At 44.7% G+C, this 25,283-nt stretch overlaps 1 protein-coding gene across 10 annotated transcripts in view; it reads right to left on the minus strand.

Annotated features, from left to right (window-relative positions):
- Stau2 (staufen double-stranded RNA binding protein 2) overlaps positions 1 to 17,996 on the minus strand; it is a 281,249-nt gene extending 263,253 nt beyond the window's left edge. For 3 of the 10 annotated variants that reach the window (XM_076563752.1, XM_076563760.1, XM_076563761.1), the window contains exons 1-2: positions 17,359 to 17,435; positions 8,048 to 8,114 (exon numbers count right to left, since the gene is read on the minus strand). Coding sequence is in view for 4 of the 10 variants with exons in the window: in XM_076563757.1 (XP_076419872.1) it covers positions 17,359 to 17,394 (36 nt within the window). In the remaining 6 variants the exon portion in view is untranslated. Of the gene's footprint in view, positions 1 to 8,047; positions 8,115 to 16,839; positions 16,908 to 17,358; positions 17,506 to 17,916 lie in introns of those variants that run through there. The other 7 variants (XM_015993567.3, XM_076563754.1, XM_076563758.1 and 4 more) reach the window with 7 other exon arrangements.
- Positions 17,997 to 25,283: the final 7,287 nt, after the last annotated feature.

Here is a 25,283-nt window from a genome sequence, read left to right on the forward strand (position 1 = left end):
TAGGCTGCATGAGAGATAGTAGTGCCATCTTAATCCTACTAAGCTTTCCTATTCAGAGATGCAGTATGTTTTTCTACCCATCTACGTTTAATTTCTATCAACAATGTTTCATAATTTTCAGTGTGCAAGACCTTTACATAGAAGTCTACTCTTTTATAGGCATTACTGCAAATAGATTGTTTAGTTAGTGTTGGGGAAAGCACATGTGCCATGGCAAATATGTGAAAACTTAAAGGAGTCAGTTGTTTCTGTCCACCATGTGGCTCCTAGGGATTAAACTCAAGTCCCCAGACTTGGCAACATGTGCCCTTACCAGCTAAGCCATCTCACTGGCTCATAAATGAATTTTTAATTGAGATTTTCATTGCTGGCCTACACAAACACAACTATTTTTATATGGTTTTTATGTACCTAAATGCATGCTCACTTTGGTTTCTGACTTTGTGAGTTCTGTGTGCACAGATTCATAAAGATTTTCTATACAGAGCATCCCTGTCATCTGCATATGGTTTTATTTCTTCCAAGTGCACCTGGGTTTCTTTTTCTTATATAACTGTTCCTGCTCGAGTTTCCACTATAGGTGACTGAAAGCAGTAAAAGAGTATGTCTTCTTGCTTCTGATAAGAAGAGTTTCAGTCTTCCACTACGAGTTTGTGGTGGTTTGAATAAAAATGGCCCCCACAGGCTTATGTATTTGAATGCTCAGTCATCAGGGAGTGGTGCTACCTGACGACTAGGAGGTGTGGCCTTGTTGGAGGGAGTGTATCACTGGGTGGGAGGAGGGGAGGAGGCTTGAGGTCTCAAAACCCGAGCCAGACCCAGTGGCTCTCCTGCTGCCTGAAGACGCAGGTGTACAACTCTCAGCTAATTCTCCAGCACCACGCCTGCCTCTGCTGCCATGCTCCCTGCCGTGATGATAATGGACTCAACCTCTGAAACTGTAAGCCAGCCCCGGTTAAATGTTTTCCTGTATAAGAGTTGCCATGGTCACAGTGTCTCTTCACAGCAATAGAATACTGACCAAGATGGACTTGGAAGTCAGCTTTGGGTTTTCATAAATGCTGAATGTTGAGGAAATATTGCAGACTTTCCTTATTAGTCCTAATCCCGTTTCATCAACAGGTGCTAGACTTTGCCAAAAGCTTTCTGGCAAATCAGAACCCTCAAATGATATGTTTCTCTTTGTTATATTTACTTATGCTGAACCACCCCTGCATTCCTGGGATAATTCTCACTTGGTCATGAAATCCTTTTAAATATGCTACAAGTTTGCTGAGGATATTTGTACCTATAGGGCACACTGGTCTGTAGTTTTCTTACTTGGCTTTGGTATCCATGTAGTACTGGCATCAAAGAATGAATTAGTCCAACTTCAAAAGTCCCCATAGTCTATCACAGTCTCAACAATGTTTAAAAGTCCAACGTCAAAATCTCTTCTGAGATTCATGCAATCTCGTAACTGTAATCCCCTATAAAACCAAAATCAAAAAACAGATCACATACTTCCAACACATAACGGCACAGGATATACATCACCATTCCAAAACATAGGGAAGGGAGCACAGTGAGGAAATCCTGGAGAAAAGCAAGACTGAAAACCAGCTGGGCAAACTCCAAACTCTGTACCTCCATGTCTGATGTCAAAGCGCTCTTCAGCTCTCCAGCTCCTCTCATCTTTGTTGACTGCAGCACACTTCTCTCTCACGGGCTGTTTCCACTCCCTGTTAGCAGCTCTCCTCAGCAGGTACCCCACAACTCTGGCATCTCTAACTTCTTGGGGGTCTCCAAGGTAATCCAGGCTTCACCTTCACAGCTTCACAAAATGGCCTCTGTAGGCCTCCATTCAGGTACACCCCTGACATCAGCAGCTTTCCTTAATCATGAAGGAAGGTTAGAAAATGCCTTTCTTCTATCTTTGATTCTAAAGCCAGAACCATGTGGCCGAAGCTGCCAAGTTCTGCTGCTTGCTGGGACTTGAACAAGGCTCCCTTATTCAATAACATCCTCACCAGCTGTTTTCCATGGTTTCCTTCACTACCGAAGTTTGACTGTCCTGGAACTTGTTTTGTAAATCAGGCTGGCCTCAAATTCAGAGATGCACCAGTGTTCTGAGTGCTTGGATTAAAGGTGTACACCACCACACCTGGCCCTAAGCTTTTTAAAATTCCTTTTCACTTTCATTAATTCATTTTCACAAGTTGAAAGCTTAGCTGGGTGGGGTCTTCTCCTGAGGTAACCACTCCTTTTATTCCATTTCTTAATCTGTTTATCTCTTTGAACACAGGACTTAGCTCCATTCCACTTCCTGGTGCTCCATTTCTCCTCAAATTGTACATTTTATGTTTTTCCTTTCTCAGCTTGCTCCTTTTCATTATAGAGCTGTGTAAGAATGACCACTAATAACCACATGACAGAGTCAATACGAGGCTGTTTTGAGATTTCCTCTGCCAAGAGAATTAATCCAAGGCTTTTCACTTTAGCCTCAGGCAGACTCTTTGGACAAGGGCAAAAAACAGCCACATTCTTTGCCAAAATATCATAAGAACAATCTCTAGGCCATATGCTAACATTCTTCTCCTCTGAAACCTCTTGAGTCAAGCTCTCAGAGTTCGAATCACCCTCAGCACCACTGTCTCCCATGTTCCTACTAGTACAGCCCATTAAACCCCAGTGGGAGTGTTCAACTGCTTTTCTAATCCAAACTCCCAAAGTCCACATTCCTCCGAACAAAAGCACGGTTAGGCCTATCACAGCAATACCCCAGTCCCTGGTACCAACTTCTTAGAGTTTTAGTGCTCTGAAAAGACACCATAACCATGGCAACTCATTACTCTTTTTTTTTTTTTTTTTTTTTTGGTTTTTTTGAGACAGGGTTTCTCTGTATAGCTTTGTGCCTTTCCTGGAACTCACAGAGATCGGCCTGCCTCTACCTCCCAAGTGCTGGGATTAAAGGCGTGCGCCACCACCCGGCAAAATCATGGGTGTAACAGTGATCTTTTTTTTTTTTTCTGAGCTGAGGATCAAACCCAGGGCCTTGTGCTTGCTAGGCAAGCGCTCTACCACTGAGCTAAATCCTCAACCCTAAAGCTGAGAGTTCCACATCTTCACTGCAGGCAGCAGGAGACTGTGCCACTCTGAGCATAGCTTGAGCATATAATAAAAAACATATATTTTTTAAAAAGACCTCAAAGCCCACCTCCACAGTGACACACTTCCTCCAACAAAGCTACACCTCCTAATAGTGCCACCCCTAGGGGCCAAGCTTTAAACACAGGAGTCTACTCTGAATACCTGTCCTTTTACCAGTTTCCAGACTCTGGCACCAACAGCAGTATTACTAGTAAAATCAATGGTAATAATGGTAGTAACAGGGCCAGTGCCAAGCAGTATGTTCCACTAACTCGTTAGCTCCTCACCACAAACCCGTGAGACAGGCATCCCCATACTTTAAACTCCCACAGCCTATCTATAGCAGACATGTAATAACTATCATTATAACATGTGGCCCCCCTGCCCTAAATAGTTCCACTACCCTTCTGCATTCTACTTTACGCATGCCTTAGAGCTTCCTCTCGCTTCGATAATCCAACATCTATTCTCAAGCTTAGGTCCTTGTAAACTCTCTCCCAACGCTACAACTGTCTACTCCCGACTTCTCCAACCCCTTAGGATACCCTGGCCTATCAAGTTTCCCGCAATGCCTACCCACAACAAATGGCCTATTTCAGCCACTCACTTAACACTATTCAGCACAGGTACCTTATTAACTTTCACTGCTGCAGCTTAATGTTAAAAAAACGTTTCTCTCTTTATGAAGTTATATATCAGGAAGAAAAGCCATAAATATACCACGCCCCCTCTGCTACATCCTGGAAGCTAGTGAATTCCCTTTAGTTACTTGTTGAACAATTCACTTTACAAATGATGATTACAATTCAAGGGCTGTTGTTTACAAATAAAAAAAGGGGCAACAGTAGACACAAAGGCAAAACACAACAAGAAAAAGTAAATGGGAGAAAAACAAACCATGGAAATGCAAACTAAAACCACTCTGTCAGACAGACGGCAGAAGTGGAAGATGTGTCAGACTGGGAAGGAAATGAGCATCTCCTATCCTATTAATAAATATAATTGTGTATTTTCATATTTATATACAAAATATCTCTAGTAACCTTTGACTATCATTTAATCTCTACTAAGTTATAATAACTAGAAAAGGAGACATGTAAAAATTTACATAAAAATCTGCCTCAACAATAAAGGCTTGGTTAAGTAAGCTTTAGCATTTCTAAATTAAAGATGATTAAATCACTCTAGAATTTTAAATATGGCATAATGCATTTGTAAAAACATCATATTCACAAAGAAATATACCTTCATAAAAAAAATTAAGTATACATGCCAAAAATGCTAGCAGTGATTATGTCTGGAATAGATATGGAATTTTTGTGACTTTTCTTCTCATCCACCTCACCCATTTTTCTACAGTGTAAGTTGTACATATATATATCACACTGTGCATTATTTGGAAATGTCACACAATGCACCCCATCACCCTCACTTCCCTTTCCTCCCAGGTCCACCCTCCCATCCTTGTGCCCTCCCACTCCAAAAACCCCAGCACGTCCATTATGCGTTGCCCATATACTCACTGGAGCATGGTCAAACTCCCAGTGGCCAGTCCCTTAAAGAAAATTGAATCCTTCCCCACCCCCCCTCCCCCAGAAGCCATCAACTGTGAAGAGCTACATTTCAGCATCTTTATCACAGTTTTGAAGGACTCTCTTCAATAGCTTCCATCTGGACTGTTTTGGGAGGTGTGTGGCTCTTGTTGGTTTTGAAGGGGCGTTGACACAGAAGCCTTCTGTCTCTCATTCTCAGTTATGAGTCTGCAGTCACCAACACCACTGCAAAACAAGCATCAAGCTTCACTGCTCACAGCAGCCAGCGGCAGCACTGATCATGGCCTGTGATCCTTTCACATGGTTTCTGGAGGCAGCAGGAATCATGGACATCAGCCTGGTCCCCAATGGCAGCAGAGATGAGCAGCACCAACAATGGACCTCAACTTGGCTTCTGGCAGCACACCGACCACAGACACCAGCATGGCCTCCAGCAGCAGAACATACCACGGAAGTCCCTGAGGAGACTCGATCCAGAAAATGAACCACTCTTCATCTCCGACGTCCTGCTGCTGCTCAGTCAGGGTGGCGGTGGAGCAGGGCAGGGTGTCTAGGGTGCGAGCCCAGGCTGCAGCACACCACCCTGCCCTCAGCACTGCTGCCCAGCCAGTACCCCTGGCATGACTCTGGTGTCTGTAATGCAGGCGGCGGCGGCGGCGGCGGCGGTGGCGGCGGTGGCGGCGGTGGCGGCCCAGGCCCCTCCACCCGGCCTCTCAGAGGCCTAATGACCTACTCAGCAGACATGCCAGGCAGCCAAGCAGGCAGCACTGGCCTAGCGGGTGGCAACCGGCTGAGGCCGGCCGCATCTCCCTACTCTGACATCTTCTTTTCCAAGTCCGTGGACCCACTTTTTAAAAGCATCTTCCCATGAGACCTGCCTTTTTTTAGTACAACATATTTTCTTAAAAGGCAAAAGCAAAAATGAAGATGGCAATTTAAAGGGAGATGTCATTACTATAACAGAACAAAGCATTCCTTTATTTCATAATAGTGTTAGATTTAATATCAAACTATTAGATGACCTAGCATAATGCAGTTATTTGTATATATTCAATTTTAGTAGTGGATACAGAAGAATTTGTTAAGGCAAGAAAAAGTGCAGTTATTTGTGCATAACTGGGGGGGGGGGTCCTCCCAAATAAATACTTAAAATAACCCTAGAGAGCATTAAAATCAACAGTCCAATCTTCATTGCTTCACAGGGATCAGCTTAAATCCTTTTTCATCCCTTTTTACTTCTATCTTGCAAACCCTCCTTCTTGTAAGAAAGCAACTGCCATGAAAATAGTAAAAAATAAAAGTCCCTTGTAAGTTTAGTATTTCTTCTTTTTTTTCTTTTTTTTGTTTTTTCGAGACAGGGTTTCTTTGTGTAGTTTTGCACCTTTCCTGGAACTCACTTGGTAGCCCAGGCTGGCCTCGAACTCAGAGATCCGCCTGCCTCTGCCTCCCGAGTGCTGGGATTAAAGGCGTGCGCCACCACTGCCCGGCGTAAGTTTAGTATTTCAAACTTAAGCTTACCTAATAAGAAAGTCTTTATAGCTTCTACTATTCTCAACTATGGAAGTATTCCTCTCTGGCTTGAACATTTTGAAGAATGAAACTTAGTCAATAATAGTAATATGGAATCCCTAGTTGATCCTAGCAACCCATGTCTTTTACAGCTAACTTCAACTATCTCTGACCACGACGTAAAATTTCTAGGCAAATCCCAAGGAAATGTATACAATGCCTAATTCAATGATGTGCAAAGTAGCAGGTAAGTAAATCCTCATTAGTATTCATCCTTTTGATGAATATGACTATCATAAAAATAATCCTTTTTACCTGTCTATACAAAAGTCTGAAACAAACTGTTCTCCTTGTACCCAGTGTGGCAACAAAGAGCTGCTGGAAATCACTGGTCACAAGCCTCCCAGGTCACACTGGTACTTCCAATGAGACTAAGCACATACATGCCAAGAGTTCTTTAAACCTCCGTTCTATGTGTCTCTGATAAAAGCCATTTTGTTTCACAAGAAAACTGCGCGCACGCGTGCATGCGCGCGTGCGTGCGTGTGTGAGTGCGTGCGTGTGTTGGAGAAGGGGAGGAGGAATAAACAAGCAAAACCACCATCTTCGTGCAGTCTACCTTAGCAAAGGAGACAACAAATGCAGTCATCCCTCAGTTTCCCTTAGAGACAAAAACCTGCAGACGCTCAAGCCCCTTAAATGCTGCACATACACATAGTTCATACAAATTACCCTGTATACTTTCTATCATCGTCAAGTTACTTATATATAATCCTAGTGAGATGCTGATGCTATGGACAACTAACTGTTTAGGGGATAATGTCAAGGGAAAAAGTCTACCAGAAGGAACTTGCTTTTTAATATTTTCAACCTGTGGCTGACTGAAACAACAAATGTGTTACTAAAGATTTATGCAAATGCAGAAGGAAGACTGTATTTTCTTATTTGATAACTACAAATGCCATAATGCAAATAAATAAATAAAAAGGCAGGGTACTGTGATACATACTAGACTTGGGGTCAAGTAAAGCCAAATGAGCGAGGGGTAGACACTAGAGTCCATGATGGCCTATGCAGAACAGGTCCTCAAGCTGGAATGGCCTTGCCAACCCAGATACAGGGTATTCAGATGTAAAGTTTGTGATGTGTGAAGACAACTAAGTTAGATAACTGATAACTATAGCATGACTCTAGCTCAGAAAGGCCTAATCAGATAAGCTTAGAAGTCACTCGATATTTCATTCAGGGTACAGGAACCAGAGAGTTCTTAAGTAAGGTGAGTGAAAGTGGGTATGGAGGGGATAGATGGGATTAGTTATTAAATCACAGAAAACAATAATCGCTTCTACTTTGATTCACAAACAAAAGAAGCTATGAAATAATTTATAATATTGGAGCTACAATATTGTATTATTTGCTCAAGAAAGGTGAATTTTAGTGTATGCAGTTCTTAGAGGAATGCCAAGCCCTAAGGAAAACTGCTTCTTTCAGTGCGTCTACGGTATTACACACCAGTTTGTTTAGAAGTACACTGTGTAGCCCATGGAAATGCCCTAGAAAAAGAATCACTTTTTCAAGTGGTGCTACACTGTAACCGTGGTTGTTGGGAACACACCAGCACTTCCTGGAGTATGTGACATCAGGAAGGGACAGATCAGCCTTTGTCCTGCACACTTGGGCGTTCTGAGCTTTCAGGACTACTGCCGTTCCCTCAAGCAGCCTGCTCTGCACAGCAGTATCCACACAGGAGGCATCCTCCAGAAAGCATTCAAGTTACAGTTAGAGAGCTGAGTGACAGTGTCCCCCAGTCTAGGCCAAAGCACCATGGAAATGTGACATGCGTTATACAAACTCACCTGGTTTATTTGAAGCATGTTAAGACAATACAGATCAAACTTCTGTATCCCTCACGGCTCCAATAAACTGGAAAATGAAAATTAAGAAATAAGGTTCGACTTAGTAATTTCAATGACTACTGAGTATTTTAAACACATGCTCTTTACAAAATCAATATAAAATGGAGTCATTCAGATTATACAGAACTTGTATGATGATTAAAAGGTCCTGTATTTGTGCAATCCAACCCAGTAGCCATGTATGCGAGTACATAAAATGTGGCTAGCGCAACCAAGAAAGTCAATGTTTAATTTTCCTGCACGTTAATTTTAACTTCAGTAAACACCCATGACCAGTGGCCACCATAACAAGTAGTGCCAATTGAGACTATTGAACCTTAAGTTCCTTCTTGTTCTGGAATTCTTAAAGGCAATCCAAGCAAAAGGGAAGCTGTCTACAATGCTGATGCTTCAGATCAACATTGAACACGTAAGCCCTTCCTCCAGTCAGGTTTTGAACAACTCTGAACCCATACCCTCAAGGAAGATGCGACACACACAAGTATGCTCTTTAATGTTATAAAACTAATGTGTACAATTATATAGAGGGGTGTTTGCTTTTATTATCAATACAAAGCGAGTACATACATAAAGTTTGCTTTAAACAAATCACTGGAGTGAGAGAGGTGGCTAGGCAGTTAAAAGCACATACTGCTCTTGGGAACACTGGAGTTCAGTCACCAGCGACCACACAGGGCAGCTCACAAACACTTGTAACACCAGCACCAGGGGGTCCAACCACTCTGGCCTCCAATGGACCTACACTTGTGTGCACATCTCCACACACGTAGCCAGAAATACTACTTTAAATCTATTGTAATATACCCACCATTGCTAAATGTAGATTTACTTTCCTTAGGGGCTGACACCTTGGTTCTGACTCATTTCATGTGGTAAATCTCTTCTATATTTAAGTTTTAAATAGATGCCAAAGGAAGGAAGAAAAACACGAATTTATAAATAAATAAAGCATGGGCTCATAAGAGGAAAATTCACCTAAATATAAATAATGTACCTGTACCTGCCATTACAAAAATTTCCAAACAACACGGCAAAAAGGTTAAATCCTACCACTTAGGCAGAAATTTTTGTAGAAAAATTGTTAAGGTTGACCTTGCTCACCCTCAGAGCAAAGGTGCATATACTCAGACATGCACACACACTGGTCTATCACTTTCTCTAGATGCACACTGGAGTCAATCCAAAGTTATTGTTAAGTTGGAGATACGGCTCAGTGGGTAGGAGTGCTCACTGCGAAATCACGGCAGTCTGAGCTCAGGCGCCCAGCACCAAGTAAGAAGTTGAGCGCAGCCACATGAACCTGTCATCCCAGTGCTTGGGAAGGACGCAGAGACAGTACGACACTCTCACAGCCAGCCTAGCCAAAAACAGCAGGTTCAGTGAGACACCCTACAGAGAGGAATACCGCAGGTACCCAACATTATCTTCTGGCTGCTACACATGAGCACGAGCACTCACCCTTACATGCACTCATAAGCATTATATGTGTGCATGCACACATAATTACTTTGCAATTTTAAAACACTGCTTACAAGTGTTCCCAGCATCTGTATTTTTTACTTCTTTTGTTTTTCAAATTTTCTAAGGGAATGATATTCACAGAAGACCTGGCTACTGGTGATTTTCAGTTCCAGTCAAATAACTTTCTGAGCCCTGGTCAAATTATTGTAAGCAACCCCCACCCAATCTCTTCTTTAACCTCTAAAGAGTACAAGTGGTAGGCAGCATCTATCAAATGTCAGACAGCAGAAATAACCAGATATCACTTCTGTGATGGGGTTGTACAAGTCTCAGATGCACAAATCTCTTGCTCATCTGCACTCAAGGAGCCCAAACACCTATTGTGAGCTACGGTTTGGAAAGGCACACATAGCCGAGAAGTGATAGAAGGGAGGGTCAGCAGCCAGCAAAGGCCAAGGCTTTCAATCCACAAACACCAAAATGGAATTCGGCCAAGAGCCACATGAGAAAGCACATCCAGTGGTGTTCCAGATGTGACGGGAGCCCCAGTGGAAAGCCTGCGGGCAAACTCATACACAAGACAGAGAGAGCAGGGCATAGTGGCATACATCTTTAGTACCAGCACTGGGAGGCAGAGGAGTCTGTGAGTTGGAGGCTAACCTGGTCTACAAAGCAAGTTCCAGCCAAGGGTATACAGAGAAACCCTGCCTCAAACAAAAAAGAAAGAGAGAGAGAGAGAGAGAGAGAGAGAGAGAGAGAGAGAGAGAGAGAGAGAGAGAGAAAGAAAGAAAGAAAGAAAGAGAGAGAAAGAGAGAAAGAAAGAGAGAGAGAGAGAAAGAGAGAAAGAGAAAGAAAGAAAGAAAGAAGGAAGGAAGGAAGGAAGGAAGGAAGGAAGGAAGGAAGGAAGGAAGGAAGAAAGAAAGAAAGAAAGAAAGAAAGAAAGAAAGAAAGAAAGAAAGAAAGAAAGAAAGAAAGAAAGAAAGAAAGAGAGAAAAAAGAAAAAAGAAAGAAAAAGAAAAGAAAACAGAGGCCAAAGGAAGCTTAGCCATAGAAAGTGCAACATAATGTTTATTGCTTTAAGCCCTTATAGTCTAGGACGATTTATTATATAATAATAAATAAAGCATCCCAGCAATTCAACTCTAAAATTCAACACTGCTTTGTGGCTTTGGATACCAGCCTAAAATAAAATCCCTGTTCAGTATAAGCAAATGAAAAATATTAGGATTAAAGTGATAAATTCTGAAATTTAAACATTTCTATTCTTAGTTCTAAAGTTAATTAAAAAGTTACCATCACAGAGACTCGTAACTGGTCAAAGTGCTGAGACTAAGAGACTGAGAAAGCAGTGCTGAGTGAGACATCTTCACCAACCCCCACAAGGCTCAGGGGCACAGGGAAGAAGGGACAGGGATGAAGAGTCAGAGGACAGAGGAGTGCTCTGACACACTGCCTCTGGACATGTCACAGCCATCAATGGCATCATGAACACACAGCGGTGAGGGTCACCTGTCCAAGACCAAGCCAGTCAATAACCGCAGCATGGATGGGGAAGGCACTCGTGAGATCCCACCTCTCCCTGAGGAGCTATCAGCAACTGATGGCCAGCTGCCGGGGTGGAAGAGTCATTTTTCTTAGGGAGTGTGGCTGCTCGTGCACATGCAGGAAACACTAACTGGACTCTGTGTGTTATTAAAAGGAAAAGAGGAGGAAGAGGAGGAGGGGGAAAACGTGAAAATGGGAAGGGCAAACATTAAGAGGGTCCAGGGAAATGAGAAATTTGGAGGTACTGTGATCAAATTACTTTGTGTGTGTGTGTGTGTGTGTGTGTGTGTGTGTGTGTGTGTGTGTGTTTTCTATGAAGTTATAAGGGAACACAGTTAAAATATTTTTTAAGCCGGGTGGTGGTGGCGCAAGCCTTTAATCCCAGCACACGAGAGGCAGAGGCAGTTGGATCTCTGTGAGATCGAGGCCAGCCTGGGCTACAGAGTGAGTTCCAGGACAGCCAGGGCTACACAGAGAAACTCTCTCTCCAAAAATAAAAACAAAAAAAATTTAAGTGCAGCACTCCTCAAATGGTGTTAAAATAGACAAGCTATGATTAAACCCAATCAATTATATTCAAACCCAATCAATTTCCTTTTTAATGGAAATAATTCACTTGGGGAGGTGAGGGGCTGGAGAGACGGCTCTGAGGTTAAGAGGATTTCCAGCACCCACATGACAACTCATGACCACCTGTAACTCTAGTCTAGGAGCATCTGACACTGTTTTTGCCTCTGAGGCTACTGCACACTTGTGAGGTACATAGGTAGGTAAAACACTCATGCAAAATATTTTTTAATTTAATCTACTTTTTAAACAAGGCAATTCTTTTGGAAGATGAAGGTATAAATAAAGCACTAAAAGCATCTGAGTGATTTGGTGCCTGTTACCTTCTAAAATTCAGCATTGACTAAACACTCATCAACTCTGTGACCTATTATTTTTTACTTAGCATCTATGTCTAAACAGTAAAAATATTTATATACGGACTTGTATGTATTCCTTCAGTACTAGAATGTGGCAATGTGGGTGACTTCAAGAAGTAAGATACCGAGGTACGCTCTTAAGTCCCAATCTTGTACACAAGATATTTTTTGACATTACAAAAATAAAAATGCCAGGCTGGAGAGATGGCTCAGTGGTTAGGAGCACTGGCTGCTCTTCCAGAGGTCCTGAGTTCAATTCCCAGCACCCACATGGTGCTCACAGCCATCTGTAACTGTAATCCCTCGGGATTCAATGCCCTCTTCTGGTGTGCAAATGTGCATGCATATAAAACACCCATATACATAAAATGCATTAAGTGAACAGATCTTTTTTAAAAAATGAAAACATCCATTCATTTAAAAGAACATATTCTATAAGCCTTTCTTTCACAATTATAATGAGTTATATAAACTGAAACGTTAACTATTGTATCTATAACAACACCGGTAATTGGATACTACTCTAAAATTATTCATTTTTTTCATCAAACAAGCTATCTATATTAGATTTACAACAATATAAAAATTATTTTTAACTATACCATGGACAGTTCAGAATTCCAAAGCGGCATACATCTTTAAGACTTTGTTTCTTATTTAAAGATAAGCCCAGTTTCCTGCCCTACATTTTAAACAATGATTTTTAAAAAATCAAGATATATCAAAAAGACCCAAAGTAGCTCTATGTTGTCTGTGGTCTCATAAAATCTACCTCTCCATCCTATGTCAAAAGAGCTCCCAACTACAGTTCAATCCCATTATGACTACACACTGCTACAGAAACCGAGTCACACGTCCCCAAATTCCCTGCAGTGATAGCCAGGCGGGCACATGAGGACACTAAGTTCCAGATTCTAGGCTACCAAAGGAAAACAGGTGAGGCAGCTTTGGGGCTACGGATGAGGGGAGACCTGCAGCTCACGAGGCATGCAAAGTCCAAACTGTATCTGTGATTTAACAGTCCACTTTTATCATGATTTGCCCACGGAAAATTAAAAACTATAAAGTTAAATGTATATAACCTTCAATAAATGCAGTTTTAAGAAATGGCATATTCATAAACACTTTACATCAGGACCCATCCTACAAATGGTAGGAATTCTAGTCACATGTCACATTTGCTGTCCTCTCACTGAGAGGCTACAAACTGCACAAAACTAAGCATCAATCCAAAGCTTCTTACTCTAACGAATCTGTAAAATTCATACTTTAAAAATGTGATTCCCTAGGGGCTGGAGAGATGGCTCAGAAGTTGGGAGTACAGACTGCTCTTCCAGAGGGCCCGGGTCCAGTTCGCAGCACCCACATGGCAGCTCACAACTGTCTGTAACTCCCGTTCCAAGAGATCTGACACCTTCACACCAATGACATCAAATAAAGTTAAATAAATTATTTTTTAAAAATGCTGGTTCCCTGGTTAAGAACACTTAATGCTCTTGCAGAAAACCTTGGTCCCAGCAACCACAAGATGTCTCACAGCTGCTGGTAACTCTAGTTCTGGGGGAGGGGGGGGAGGGGTGCAATGCCTTCTTCTGGCCTCCTCAAGCACCAGTCACAAACATGGTACACATACATGTAGACAAAACACATTAAATAAATAAGTCTTTTAAACTTTAAAAAAAATTCATTTTAATTTTTTAAGTAGGTACCTCCTAAAAAACTATTAAAGAAAATCCAATTATGTCACTATTTCCTAAAAGCCAGTGCAAGTTTCTAAGCAGTTTACTCAACTACGCCAGTTAAAGCCAAAAAAGGGGGGGTGGGAACTACCAGACACAAGGCCGTGACGTGTGCCAACACTGTGCCATGTTTATAGTCATTTACCCCCATTAGTGTGAGATGAAGGTCCTACAGCCATTTCTCTACAGGTTGGGTTATCTACAAATAGCCGCATGCACACTGCTATGATTGACACCCAGTTCAGACAGGTTCAAAGTCCTCTTCTCACTACACACTAAGTTATGAAAGATCTACCATCCTACAATATTGTTCTGGGCCAAAGTCAAGGGCCGTAGTGGCACAAGCCTGTAATCCTAGGACTTGGGAAGTAGAGGCAAGGGTTATCCTTGGCTCCATAGCAAACTCAACAACAGCAACAAATGTCAAGCATTTAATATCTAGGGCAGCTCTACAGAACTTTGGGGAAATATTCAAAGTCGACCAATGGCATAAGCATAAACTGTAACTATTACGGGTAGCACCCCTCTAATATTTTCTGGAACACCTATGAGACACACTATTTCAATGTGATTGATCACACAGCCCATTTCTCCATGCAGTCTCGTATTAACAGAAAGTTCAACTTCACATTTTCAATAAACGGTTTTCTTTCCAGGAATATAAATGATCAGACACAAAGCATTCAGCATAAAAGAAATGAAGTAAAAGCTAGGTACAGTAGTACAGGGGGGGCTGAGGCGGGATGCCCTGGGAGCTGAGACAATCTAAGCTACCCAGCAGAGTTCCATGGGAAGATCTGGGTTCAAACTCCAGCACCACAAGGAGCTGTAAGAATACTAATGATGAGAGATGGCTTAGGGGTTAAGAGAGCTGACTCTTCTTCCAGAGGACCCGAGTTCAATTCCCAGCACCCACATGGCAGCTCACACCTGTCTGAAACTCCAGTTTCAGGGCACCTCGACACCCATGGCAAAAACACAAATGCACATAAAAATAAAAATATATTTAAAAAAAATACTGATGGGGCTGGAGAGGTGGCTCAGTGGTGAAGCACTGGCCACTTTTCCAAAGGTTCTGGGTTCTACTCCTAGAACTCACACAGTAGCTCACAACTGTCTGTAACTGCAGTCCCAGGGGATCCAGTGCTCTCTTCTGGCTTCCATGAGCAAGCACAGACGTGCACATGGTGCATACACATACATGCAGAAACACACACACACACACACACACACACACACACACACACACAATAGTTTTCAATTTAAAAAAAAATACTAAAGAAGTTAGATACAAAAACAATTCCAATGTTTTCACCGACTACTCACTCTCGGACACTTTCTGTACTGTTTCTGTATTTAAAACTTCCACTACTATCCTTTTTCTTTTTAACGTCTATTTCTGTGTGTGCAGGTGTACATATGAGTGGGGACGTTAAAATGCCACAGTGGGAATGTGGAGGTCAGAGGACAGCCCCCAAAAGTTTCATCCCAGACTCTCACTCCATAGCCTCGGTTGTCCTGAAGCTCCCAATCATGTGCCACCAAGCCTGGTGACCTGAATTTGACCCCAGGCCCCACGTGGTAGAAGACAACAGTCAGCTCACACAAGTTGCCCTCTGACCTCCGCAAGTTGTGTCCAGGCTCGGTGACGAGCGCCCTTACCCACTGAGCCACCGAGACAGTCCTATCTTAACTTGCAATTTTGTAGAGAAGCAGGTCCCATTCTTCCCTAGAACTTCATTCCAGGCAAGCCAAGTAAGGTCAACTATAAAATTCCAGTATCTGGAAGCAAGGAGTTAAAATATACCTATCTTACCCATAAACAGTGCAGGGGAGGTGGGGGGGGGGGGTTGTGTATGTGGCAAAGAGTAAATAATAAATGGGCATAAAGGTAGCTAAGAGGAAAATTCTGGATAAAAGTTATAAGGATGTTCTTTGCAATGTTCTTATTCATGCAACTTTCCTGAAAGCTGAAATTGTTTCCAAACAGGAAATTAAAAATTGTATGCTACTTGAAACTTAACCTACTTGGGTTGAATCGCAACACTTTCACAAATATAAAAACAGTTTCTTAAGGGAAAACAGTCATTTGTGTGGAATAATACACTATACCTGATCAACTAAACACCACTTAGAAGTAAATTTCGCATACCACTGCCATGTCATGACAGAGACAGAGGTGCCCAGGACTGACACCATGGCCATACAGACCATGCATGCAGTTGGGCATTATCTGATTTGCACAATTAATACAGGCCTGCAGTAAATTCATAATCAAGTGATATTTCGAGTTTCCAGTAAAGTAAGATAAAGACTTGCTATGTTTAAAAAAAAAAAAATCTAGCAGAGTCTTAGTTTTTCTTCTTTCTTTTTCTTTCTTTTTAATTGAATTATGCTTTTCCACTATAGTTCTATCCAGGTCAGTATATTTAAATCATCTTAAGAAAGGATGGGGAAGAAACATCCTAATGAATTCAACAGTGTTACCATCTTTTTGCCTGCCCAACACCTTTTTGATTTCAAGTGTTGCCCCTCAGAAAACACAAGAATACATCAGAATCCAAGTATGCATCAACGAAGTTCCCAACACCGTGAGATCAAGCACTCAAAAATGGAGGTTTTCAGTTACTAGGGTACGTTTAAAGGATACTCTCGATCACTTCTGCAAGATCCATCCTCTCTTAGATTGTTGAGTGCATCATTGCCTAGTCTACCCTAATTGGATGGTCCATCTGCACTCAAGAAGTTCTAAGCTTTGGAGGGGTGGCATAGAGGGATCCATAATGGAAACTGCTCACAATGCGAAATGTTGTACCTAATAATTGCAGGGACGTCCAGACCTCGCCCCTCGCCCCCCACCCCTACCCCCACCCCCTCAGCGCGCTCTCCCAACCGAGCTCTCATTCCTACCCCCTACCCAGGTCTCCTAGCTCCATTGCCTCAATTGCCTCTGCGGAACTGGCCCCTCACCCTGCCCCACTCCCCCACGCCCCCGAGACCCCCGCGGAGACCCGAGCCCCTGCCCTCCCGGCGGACTCTGCAGCCCAGCTTTGTGTCTCACCCAACTCCCCACGCCCCGGCAAGGTCACTACCGCCAACTACCCCTTTAAGCCGAGCCGTCACGGTCCTAGCTCGCCGGAGGCTCGGCGGAACTTGCTTGTCATAGGCTATATTTTGTCCCCTCGGCCCCACCTCCCTTCCCCATTCCGGCGAGTTACGTCTTCGCCACTTGCCCATTCTACAGAAATAGCCACCAGCAGCCGCCCCGGCCTCGCCGCCCCGACGCCCCCTGCAAGGCCCCGGCGGCTCCCCGCCCTCCCGCCGCCCCGCGCCCTCCCGCCCTCCCCCCCATCACGCCGGGCGCCCCCGCCCCGCCCCGCCCCTCAGGACACCTGTGCGGCCCGCGCGGCACACGCCCCCCCCACTGCCCTCCCCTCCCCGCGCCCGCTCCCCTCCCCCAGGGCGGGCGGCCCGCGCGGGAGCGAGGCCGCGAGGGGCGGCCCTGCCGGCTCCCGGCGCTCTGCCCCGGACCCCGCCGGCGGAAGTCGGGCCTGGCGGCGCCGCTCGCACCGGGATTTACCTGCGGGCTGCGGACGCCCGGCAGACGGCTCCACATTGGCGAGCGCTCCCGAGAACTGACCCCGCTCGGCCGCCGCCGCCGCCGCCGCCGGCTCCCACCTCGGCTCCCGCCCCCCGCCTCCGCCTGCCGCCCTGCGCTCCCGCCGCGCCCTCCCGGGCCCGCGCCGCGCGCCCCCGCCTGCGTCGCGCGCGCCCGCCCGCGCCACGCCGCGCGCGCCCGCCCGCCAGCCCCTCTCTCCACCCGGCCCCGCCTCCCGCCGCGGTGGAGCGGCCATTGTTCGCCGCGGAGCTCCCGCCCCCTGGTGGCCGCCCGGCCCCCTGCAGCCCCGGGGCGCTGCAGGGGGCTGGGGCCCGGGAGCACCGGTCGCGCCGGAGGCCCCCCCCCCCCCACCTCCGGGAGCTGCCTGCGGGGAGCGCGCGGAGAGCACGGTGCACCGCACGGCGCCCGGGCCGCCGCTGCAGAGGTGCTCCAGCCCCGGCCTGGCAGCCTCGCCCGCCCCCGCCGGCCCGCGCCTCTCTGCCCTGCACGGCCGACCTGGCCCCGACCCTCTTCTCCTACCTTTCCCCCGGCTCGCTGACTACCACCCGCCTCTGCTGAGCCGGGGACGCGCGACCATCCCGCGTCCGTTCCGCTGCGGTGCGACGCACGCATCGGCAGATCCTGCACCTTTCTAGACTGGGGGGGGGGGAGGTTAGCTCGCTGTCTCAACCTGAAAACACGAGTGAGCCTTCATCACCTGCTCCTCGGCGTTGGCGGGGTGCCCAAGCATCGTTCTCCACCAGCAAAAAAATGAAAATTGTGTGGCCACAGGAAGAAATCCTTGGAGCCAAAAATGAGGATCATCTTAAAACAGTGTCCTAGTTCCTTGTTGTTTGTTTGTTTGTCTGTTTTTGAAGAGTGCTAGAAAACCCAAATTACTTGTTCATTCGTCCTGGTTTTGATGAGGGTTAGGTATGGCCAGATAACGTCAACCTAGTTAAGATCTATGAACTCAGTACTTTAAATAAATGGAACCAAAAATAATATGATAATAGAAGTCTAGAAATAGAACTATCATTGTGTTCTGACAAAGTTACTCACTGGCATTATCCTTACCAGTGTTTCCTCTTAGTATCGTTGCTCTGCCTGGGAAATGTCTGTGGGCCTGTGATTTCACTCATATTTTAAAACCAACTCTACCAATGAGACAGTATTGTGGACCTATTACAATGTTTAAAGAGACAAAATGTGATAATATATGCATAGGCGCAATACCTGTGACGCTCTCGAAATAGAGCCTGGCATGTGGTAGGTCTCCCGTGATGCGATGTGGGCTATCTCTTCATTTGCCTCCCAAAAATGTCTCCCACGCCCCTTTCTCATTTTTCACTCCCACCAGCTTTCTCAAATGAATTTGGGGGTTTCTCCCTAAATGGGCCCCACGCCTTGACTAATGACGTCCAGCTGCTTAGGCCCCATTCAGATTTTCAATGGTTCAAATGACTACATGCCCTTCACACCGGGGGAGCAAGCTGCCCACCTCAGTTCCTTTCCACAAGCTGTTCCTCTCCCTGCAGTCTACCCTCCCTTCACCCACTGAACGTATTATGAATCAAGCCATTCAGAAAATGCCTCCCGGAGAAGCTGTCTGCTTCCTGCAGGCAGGCCACGCTCTTCTCTGGATGCCCTCTTCTCTGACATTGCAAGTATATTACACTGTGTGTTTTCTCTCCTGTCGGCTGCCGAACAGTCTTTGTTGTGCGGCTGGCTCTGTCTCATCCATCTCTGTAGTCCCAGCATTCAACAGCAAGTGGGTGGACAGTACGTGGTTTTGAAATAGATTGATGTGTTGATACATTTAGAAGTGACTCTGGAGTGGTCAGAAAGTTCATTCTCTTTGATTCAGATCGTTAAAGTTAACTGAAAACCTTGTTTCTGGTGTAACTTTTTCTTCTAACGGACTTTAAAGCCCCAATTAGAGCAGATATTTTTCAAGTCATTAGAAAGGAGATTTTTTTTTTTTTTTTTAGATTGGATCTGTACTTTCAACTGTTCAACATAAATAAGTCAGCACATGAGTGCTGGAAGTGGGGTAAGGTCTGAGGGAATGCGTGCTGTTGACATGGGCATAGCCAGGTCAAGGACCCGAGGCTCAGACCCATGGGGAAATGGCAACCCATTCCCCCAGGGGTTAGGATCAAAGAAATGGCAAAGCCTTCCCCTGATCTATGAGTGGATGTTGATAGTGTGGGGGACAATGTCCACTACAGTCCCCCCAACCCCCACTCCTGTATTTCCGTCCTGAATACTGGTCCCCCTTCAGAGAGTGCTTCTACCAAGATTAGGGAAACCTGTCTCCCCGACCCAGCTGCATACTGCACCCCGATTCTGTACTTATCTGTACATCACAACCCCACCTCTCTTGAACTCTGACATAATAAACATGCTTAGCTTCCGGGGAGCTGCTGTTTTTCCATCAGAGAGCCCAATCCACATGACCCCAGCTTTTGTCCATACCTCTGTGCCTGTTTGTCTTTTCTTCATTTCTTGCAACCCAGTCGGGTCTATCCAGGAGCTGTGCCAGGACACAGCACCTACGTTACAGGGAAACACATAAATCTCTGGTCGTGGTGGTATTTATGTTTTTATTATTCTTTTTTTCTGTGCATTGATATTTTGTCCACATGTATGTCTGATTGAGGGTATTTGATTCCCTGGAACAGGAGTTACAGACAGTTGTGAGCTGTCATCTGGGTGCTGGGAACTGAACCCAGGTCCTCTGGACGAGCATCCAGTGCTCTTAATCACTGAGCCATCTCTCCAGCCTGTAGTATTTTTTCTTAAACTAAGAATATTTTTTTTGGGGGGGTGGTTTCGAGACAGGGTTTCTCTGTGTAGCTTTGCGCCTTTCCTGGGACTAACTTGGTAGCCCAGGCTGGCCTCGAACTCACAGAGATCCGCCTGGCTCTGCCTCCCAAGTGCTGGGATTAAAGGCGTGCGCCACCACCGCCCGGCTAAACTAAGAATATTTTATGAGAATAGAAAATAATGGAGGAAGAGTAATGAGCCGATTGGTAATTGATGAAAACAAAGCACCTCGGAGCTGGGGAGGTGGCTCTGTTGGTAGGATCCCTCAAGATTCCGCTCAGATCCCAGCACGTACATCGTTAAAAAGTGTTCCCACATATCCCGGTAACTCCAGTGCTTGGAGAATAGACAGAGACAGGCTAGGGCTTGCTTCTTGACAAGCTAGCCCGGAACAGTGAGCTCCAGGTTCAGCGAAAGGCCCTGTCTCAAAGGAACAGGGGGAAAGCACTGGAGGAAGATGCTGGTTGCCCTTCTCCAGCCTGCATGTGCACACACGGGCAGTACGCATGTATTCACTGTGAGAAAGAGAACAATGCTTCCAAATTCACCAGAATCGGGGTTGAGCAGTTGGAGGAGGGCTGGTTTCATAATCACAGGTAGTGTCCCTCACACATGTCTTTCCATATACTGTCCTCTTCTTTTTTTTGGAGGGGGGCAGGATTTGAGACAGGGTCTCACTATGTAGCTCTCGCTGTCCTGGAACTCACTATATAGACCAGGCTAGCCTTGAACTCACAGACATCTAGACATCTGTATGGTGATATTTTATTTGTATTAAAATGTTATTTGTATGTTAATAAATAAAGTTGCCCGGGGGTCAGAGCTATTAGCAAGCCATAGGAAAGCAGGGCAGTGGTGACGTATGCTTGCAATCCCAGCACTTAGTAGGCAGAGCTAGGTAAGTCTCTGTGTGTTCAGGGATACAGCCAGCAATGGATACACAAGCCTTTAATCTCAATACCAATCATAGAAAACCTGGAGGTCTATACAGACAGGCCGTGACGAGGCGGTCACGTGGTTGGGTTTACAACCAATAAGAAGGCAGAACAGAAACTCTATATATGCTGGGGATGAAAGCATGTGCCACTACAGCCAGCTTGTCCTCTTCTTGATGTCTATTCTCCTGTAAAATGCTTTTAGCCTCTACCGCTCATTGTGTGTTACCCTCCTCTATAGGCCTATGTGAATTTTTATCACTGTACTATGTGTTCACTACACTATATTTCAAAATTTTTTAGCCTTATTTGTGTGTTCAGGACCTAGGACCCAGGGTTCAACCAATACTTACTGAATGAGTATTAGTAAATTTCACAAACATTTACAAAGTGCTTACTATGTGCCTAATCCTGTACCTAGCCCTGAGTTATATAGCAATAAGAAAGGTCTACCTAGTCTTTGTCTTCATAGATACCACAAAGGTATGAAGGAATAGATGAATAATGAAATTAACAATCCCTATACTTTTAACTCTGTTAAGAGAATTTTTCCAGAAATTCTCAATCTATTTGTGTGTTTACTGATAATTCAGTTGCTTGGATTTCTATGTTCTTCTATAGCTAATGGTTATAGTATCAGCCACCTAAAAGTGGAAGTACATTATGCTACAAATGCAACCATTAATAATAAGAAAACAAGCCTCAGGTTGTGGCAAACACCTTTAATCCCAGGACTCTGGAGACTGAAGCAGATGGCTCTCTGTGAGTTCAAGGCCATCCTGGTCTACATAGTGAGTTCCAGGCCAGCAAAGGCTATAAAATAAGACCCTGTCTCAAAAAGCAGCAAAAAAGAATATGAACAATCTTTTCATGGTGGGACATGTTTTTAAAGCCAGCACGCAGGAGACAGAAGTAGACACATCTCTGTGTAAATTCCAGGCCAGTCAGAGCAGTAAGATACGGTAAGATCCAGCCCACCCCACCTCACCCCCTCACACTCACAACAAAGAAAAGAAAAATGCATTTAATGAAGTATGCATGGGCTCTTTTAAGTCTTATGAAACAATGTTGCCGAAGTATTTTTAATCAAATAATGAGAACCTAATTATTCCTATATTGGCTTTTCTTCCTCTGTGTCCATCACTGTCCACTCTCATGATTTTCCTTAGAGATCTGTGCCAGAAATTTGATTTTTAGCTATATCCTCTTTATTTTATTCATTTCCATGTTTGTTTATTTACTTATTTACAGTGCTCAGGATCAAGCCTGGAGCCTTGAACATGCTAAGCAAGCATTCCTCTCTATGTTTTTGACTATTTGTTAATTTTAAATGACATTATTAAGCCTCTGTTTCATTCTTACATAACTAAAACACAAAATGAGTTAGATTAGCAACTGGCTCTTTTGTCTCAATCTGTGTTTTATTGTGTGTGAGCTGAGCTCTGTTCTTGTATATACACTTGTATTGTATTTGGCTATAGTGTAAAGTAGTTGTGAAAAGTACTCTTCTTTTGAGTTCAATGTTACATTTGTATCACTTTTTCTGTAATGATTGCCGTAATTTGAACATGATTTGCTTCTGTGGTACTCATAATCTGGGAAATGACCCAGATCTGATTTTAGCTTAGCTTTGCCTGGTAGAGAATCCGGGGGAAGTGAAATTTCATTTCACCAGTTTTGAGGGGTGAAAGTCTAAAACCTGACTTTATTCTTGTCATCTTCTCGTGTGCAACGCTTCTCTTTGGACTGTCTATGCTAACACAATCTAAAAGTGTGTTTTGTTTATCATGTAGTTTTCCTTGGGATGGAAATAAACCTGTGATATCTCTGCACACTGGATAAGCAGAAGAGAACATTGGGGATCAGGGAGAAGAGGGATTTTTTTAAATGTGGTTGAAGATTGAGCCCCAGCCTCAGTGGAGCTAAGGCAAGCAGGTGACAGGCCCACCACATCTATCCTTCTTCTCATTCCTGTAGTTAAACATCCACAGAGAGCAATGAAAGGGAGGAAACATTTATTCTGGCTGAAAATCCAGGGGATGCAGTCCGTCATGAAAGGCATGGTGGCAGGAGCAGTTCTCAGGGGCAGGAAGGAGAGGCCAGCCGGTGATGACAGAGGGAGGAAATGCCAGAGCCCAGCTCCGCTAGCTTTCCTCTTTCCCCCTTTTTATTTTGTTCAGGACACCAGTGTTCCCCACTGTGGTGGTTTGAGTGAGAGCAGCCCCCGCCCCGAGGCTCATAGATTTGAATGCTTGGAATGGCACTGTTTGAAAGGTTTAGGAGGTGTGGCCTTGCTGAAGGAAGTATGTCACTGGGGATTGGCTCTATTTGAAAGGTTTAGGGGGTGTGGCCTTGCTGAAGGAAGTATGTCACTGGGGATGGTGCTCTAAGTTTTCAGAAGTCCAAGCCAGGCCCAGAGTCTGTCTGTTCCTGCTGCCTGCAGATCTGGATATAGAACTCTCGGCTCCTTCTCCAGCACCACACCTGCCTGAGTGTTGACATGCTCCCTGCCATGATGATAAGGGACTAAACCTCTGAAGCTGAAAGCCATCCCCAGTTAAATGCTTTCTGTTATGAGTTGCTGCAATCATGGTGTCTTTTACAGCAATAGAACACTGACTCAGAAGACATCCACATTCAGGACAGGTATTCCCTCCCAGATAATTCTCTCTGGAAACAACCTCACAGTCATAACCAAAGTGAGGTAATTGTAAAGCCAGCCAAGTCAACCATCATCACAACCACTGAACTATCCCCTAGTAGAATAGCCCCAGGCATCGCTTCTTACACGAGTTCAATCACTCCTCCAAATGCTTTCTAATTGTGACAGTGTTCCCAGGCTTCATCTTTGGAGTCCCTTCTCCCTCTCTTACCTTACTGATGACCTCATACTCCCAAAGCCTCATTAACGACTCCATAAAATATTCTTTCTCACTCCCCACTTATAAAGAATGAAAAACACATGAGAAGTCCAGGTACTTTTTTCTCATTCTACTCTTTGGTGGTGGCCTTCTGAGTAAGGGAGATACAGCAATGTGATGCAACACCTCAAAATTCAGTATCTTAGAATTTCTTAGTTCAGGTAGCTCCAGCAGTGCTCAGCATCTTGTCTATGAGCCGTGACAGTGGGAGGATATCAAGGACTAAGAGCCCACGCCATGTAAATGCCCAGTCACTCACATCTGCAGCTGATGCTGGACCTCTGCCCCTACCATCAGCCAGGACACCTACATGTGGCCTTCCAAGGAGCTGTGTGGTTCCCTCAGAGCTCTGCAGTGGGGATCAGGACAGAAGAGGTAAAGACCACCAGGTTCTTAAGGCCTAGACCCAGAAACTGGCACAAATATGCAACAGTTCGATCATCTCCGACTAGTCAAAGAGTCTCAGGGCCTGTTTCAAGTAGAGGAGACTAATTATAACTCTCCATAGAAGGCACAACATTGAATTTTAGGATCACATTTTCTGGAACAAATCATCCAGGTTTTTGTTTTGTTTACCACACTGCTCTGGCATTCATGGAATGATGACATTGAATATTTCCTTGCCTGAGTTCTTACCTGAGGCTGATTTGATAATCCCACACCCTCCTTGCCCAATAAAGACAAACACATATTTGAACTATGGAGATTGTAAAAACCAATTCAAGAAGAACATGGCTGAAGGCTCCTTTCTCATCTATTCTCCTTCCCAATTCAAGAAGGCCTGGACCCAGGCCAAAGCAAATTATAAAAGATAGCATTTAATTAGGAGCTTGCTTACAGTTCCAGAGGGTTAGAGTCCATGACCACCATGGCAGGGAGCATGACAATAGGTGGGCAGGCATGGTGCTGGAGCAGTAGCTGAGAGCTTACACCTGATGCACAAGCTGGAGGCAAAAAGAGAGAAAACCTCAAAGCTGACTCCCAGAGATACACCTCCTCCAACAGAGCAACACCACCTCCACCTAGGCCACACCTCCTAATCCTTTCCAAACAGTTCCACCAACTAGGTACCAAGCATCCAAATATGTAAACCGATGGGAGCACATTCTCATTCAAACCACCACAAAAAGTTAAGGCAGCCAACAATTCCAGCCCCGGAGAGATGAAGGGGTAAGTTGGAAGCTGGAAGATACTCCCAGGCAGGCCAAGTGTGAAGGTGCAT

This window comes from Peromyscus maniculatus, chromosome 2 (assembly GCF_049852395.1).
Source record: "Peromyscus maniculatus bairdii isolate BWxNUB_F1_BW_parent chromosome 2, HU_Pman_BW_mat_3.1, whole genome shotgun sequence".
NCBI classification, from domain to species: domain Eukaryota; kingdom Metazoa; phylum Chordata; class Mammalia; order Rodentia; family Cricetidae; genus Peromyscus; species Peromyscus maniculatus.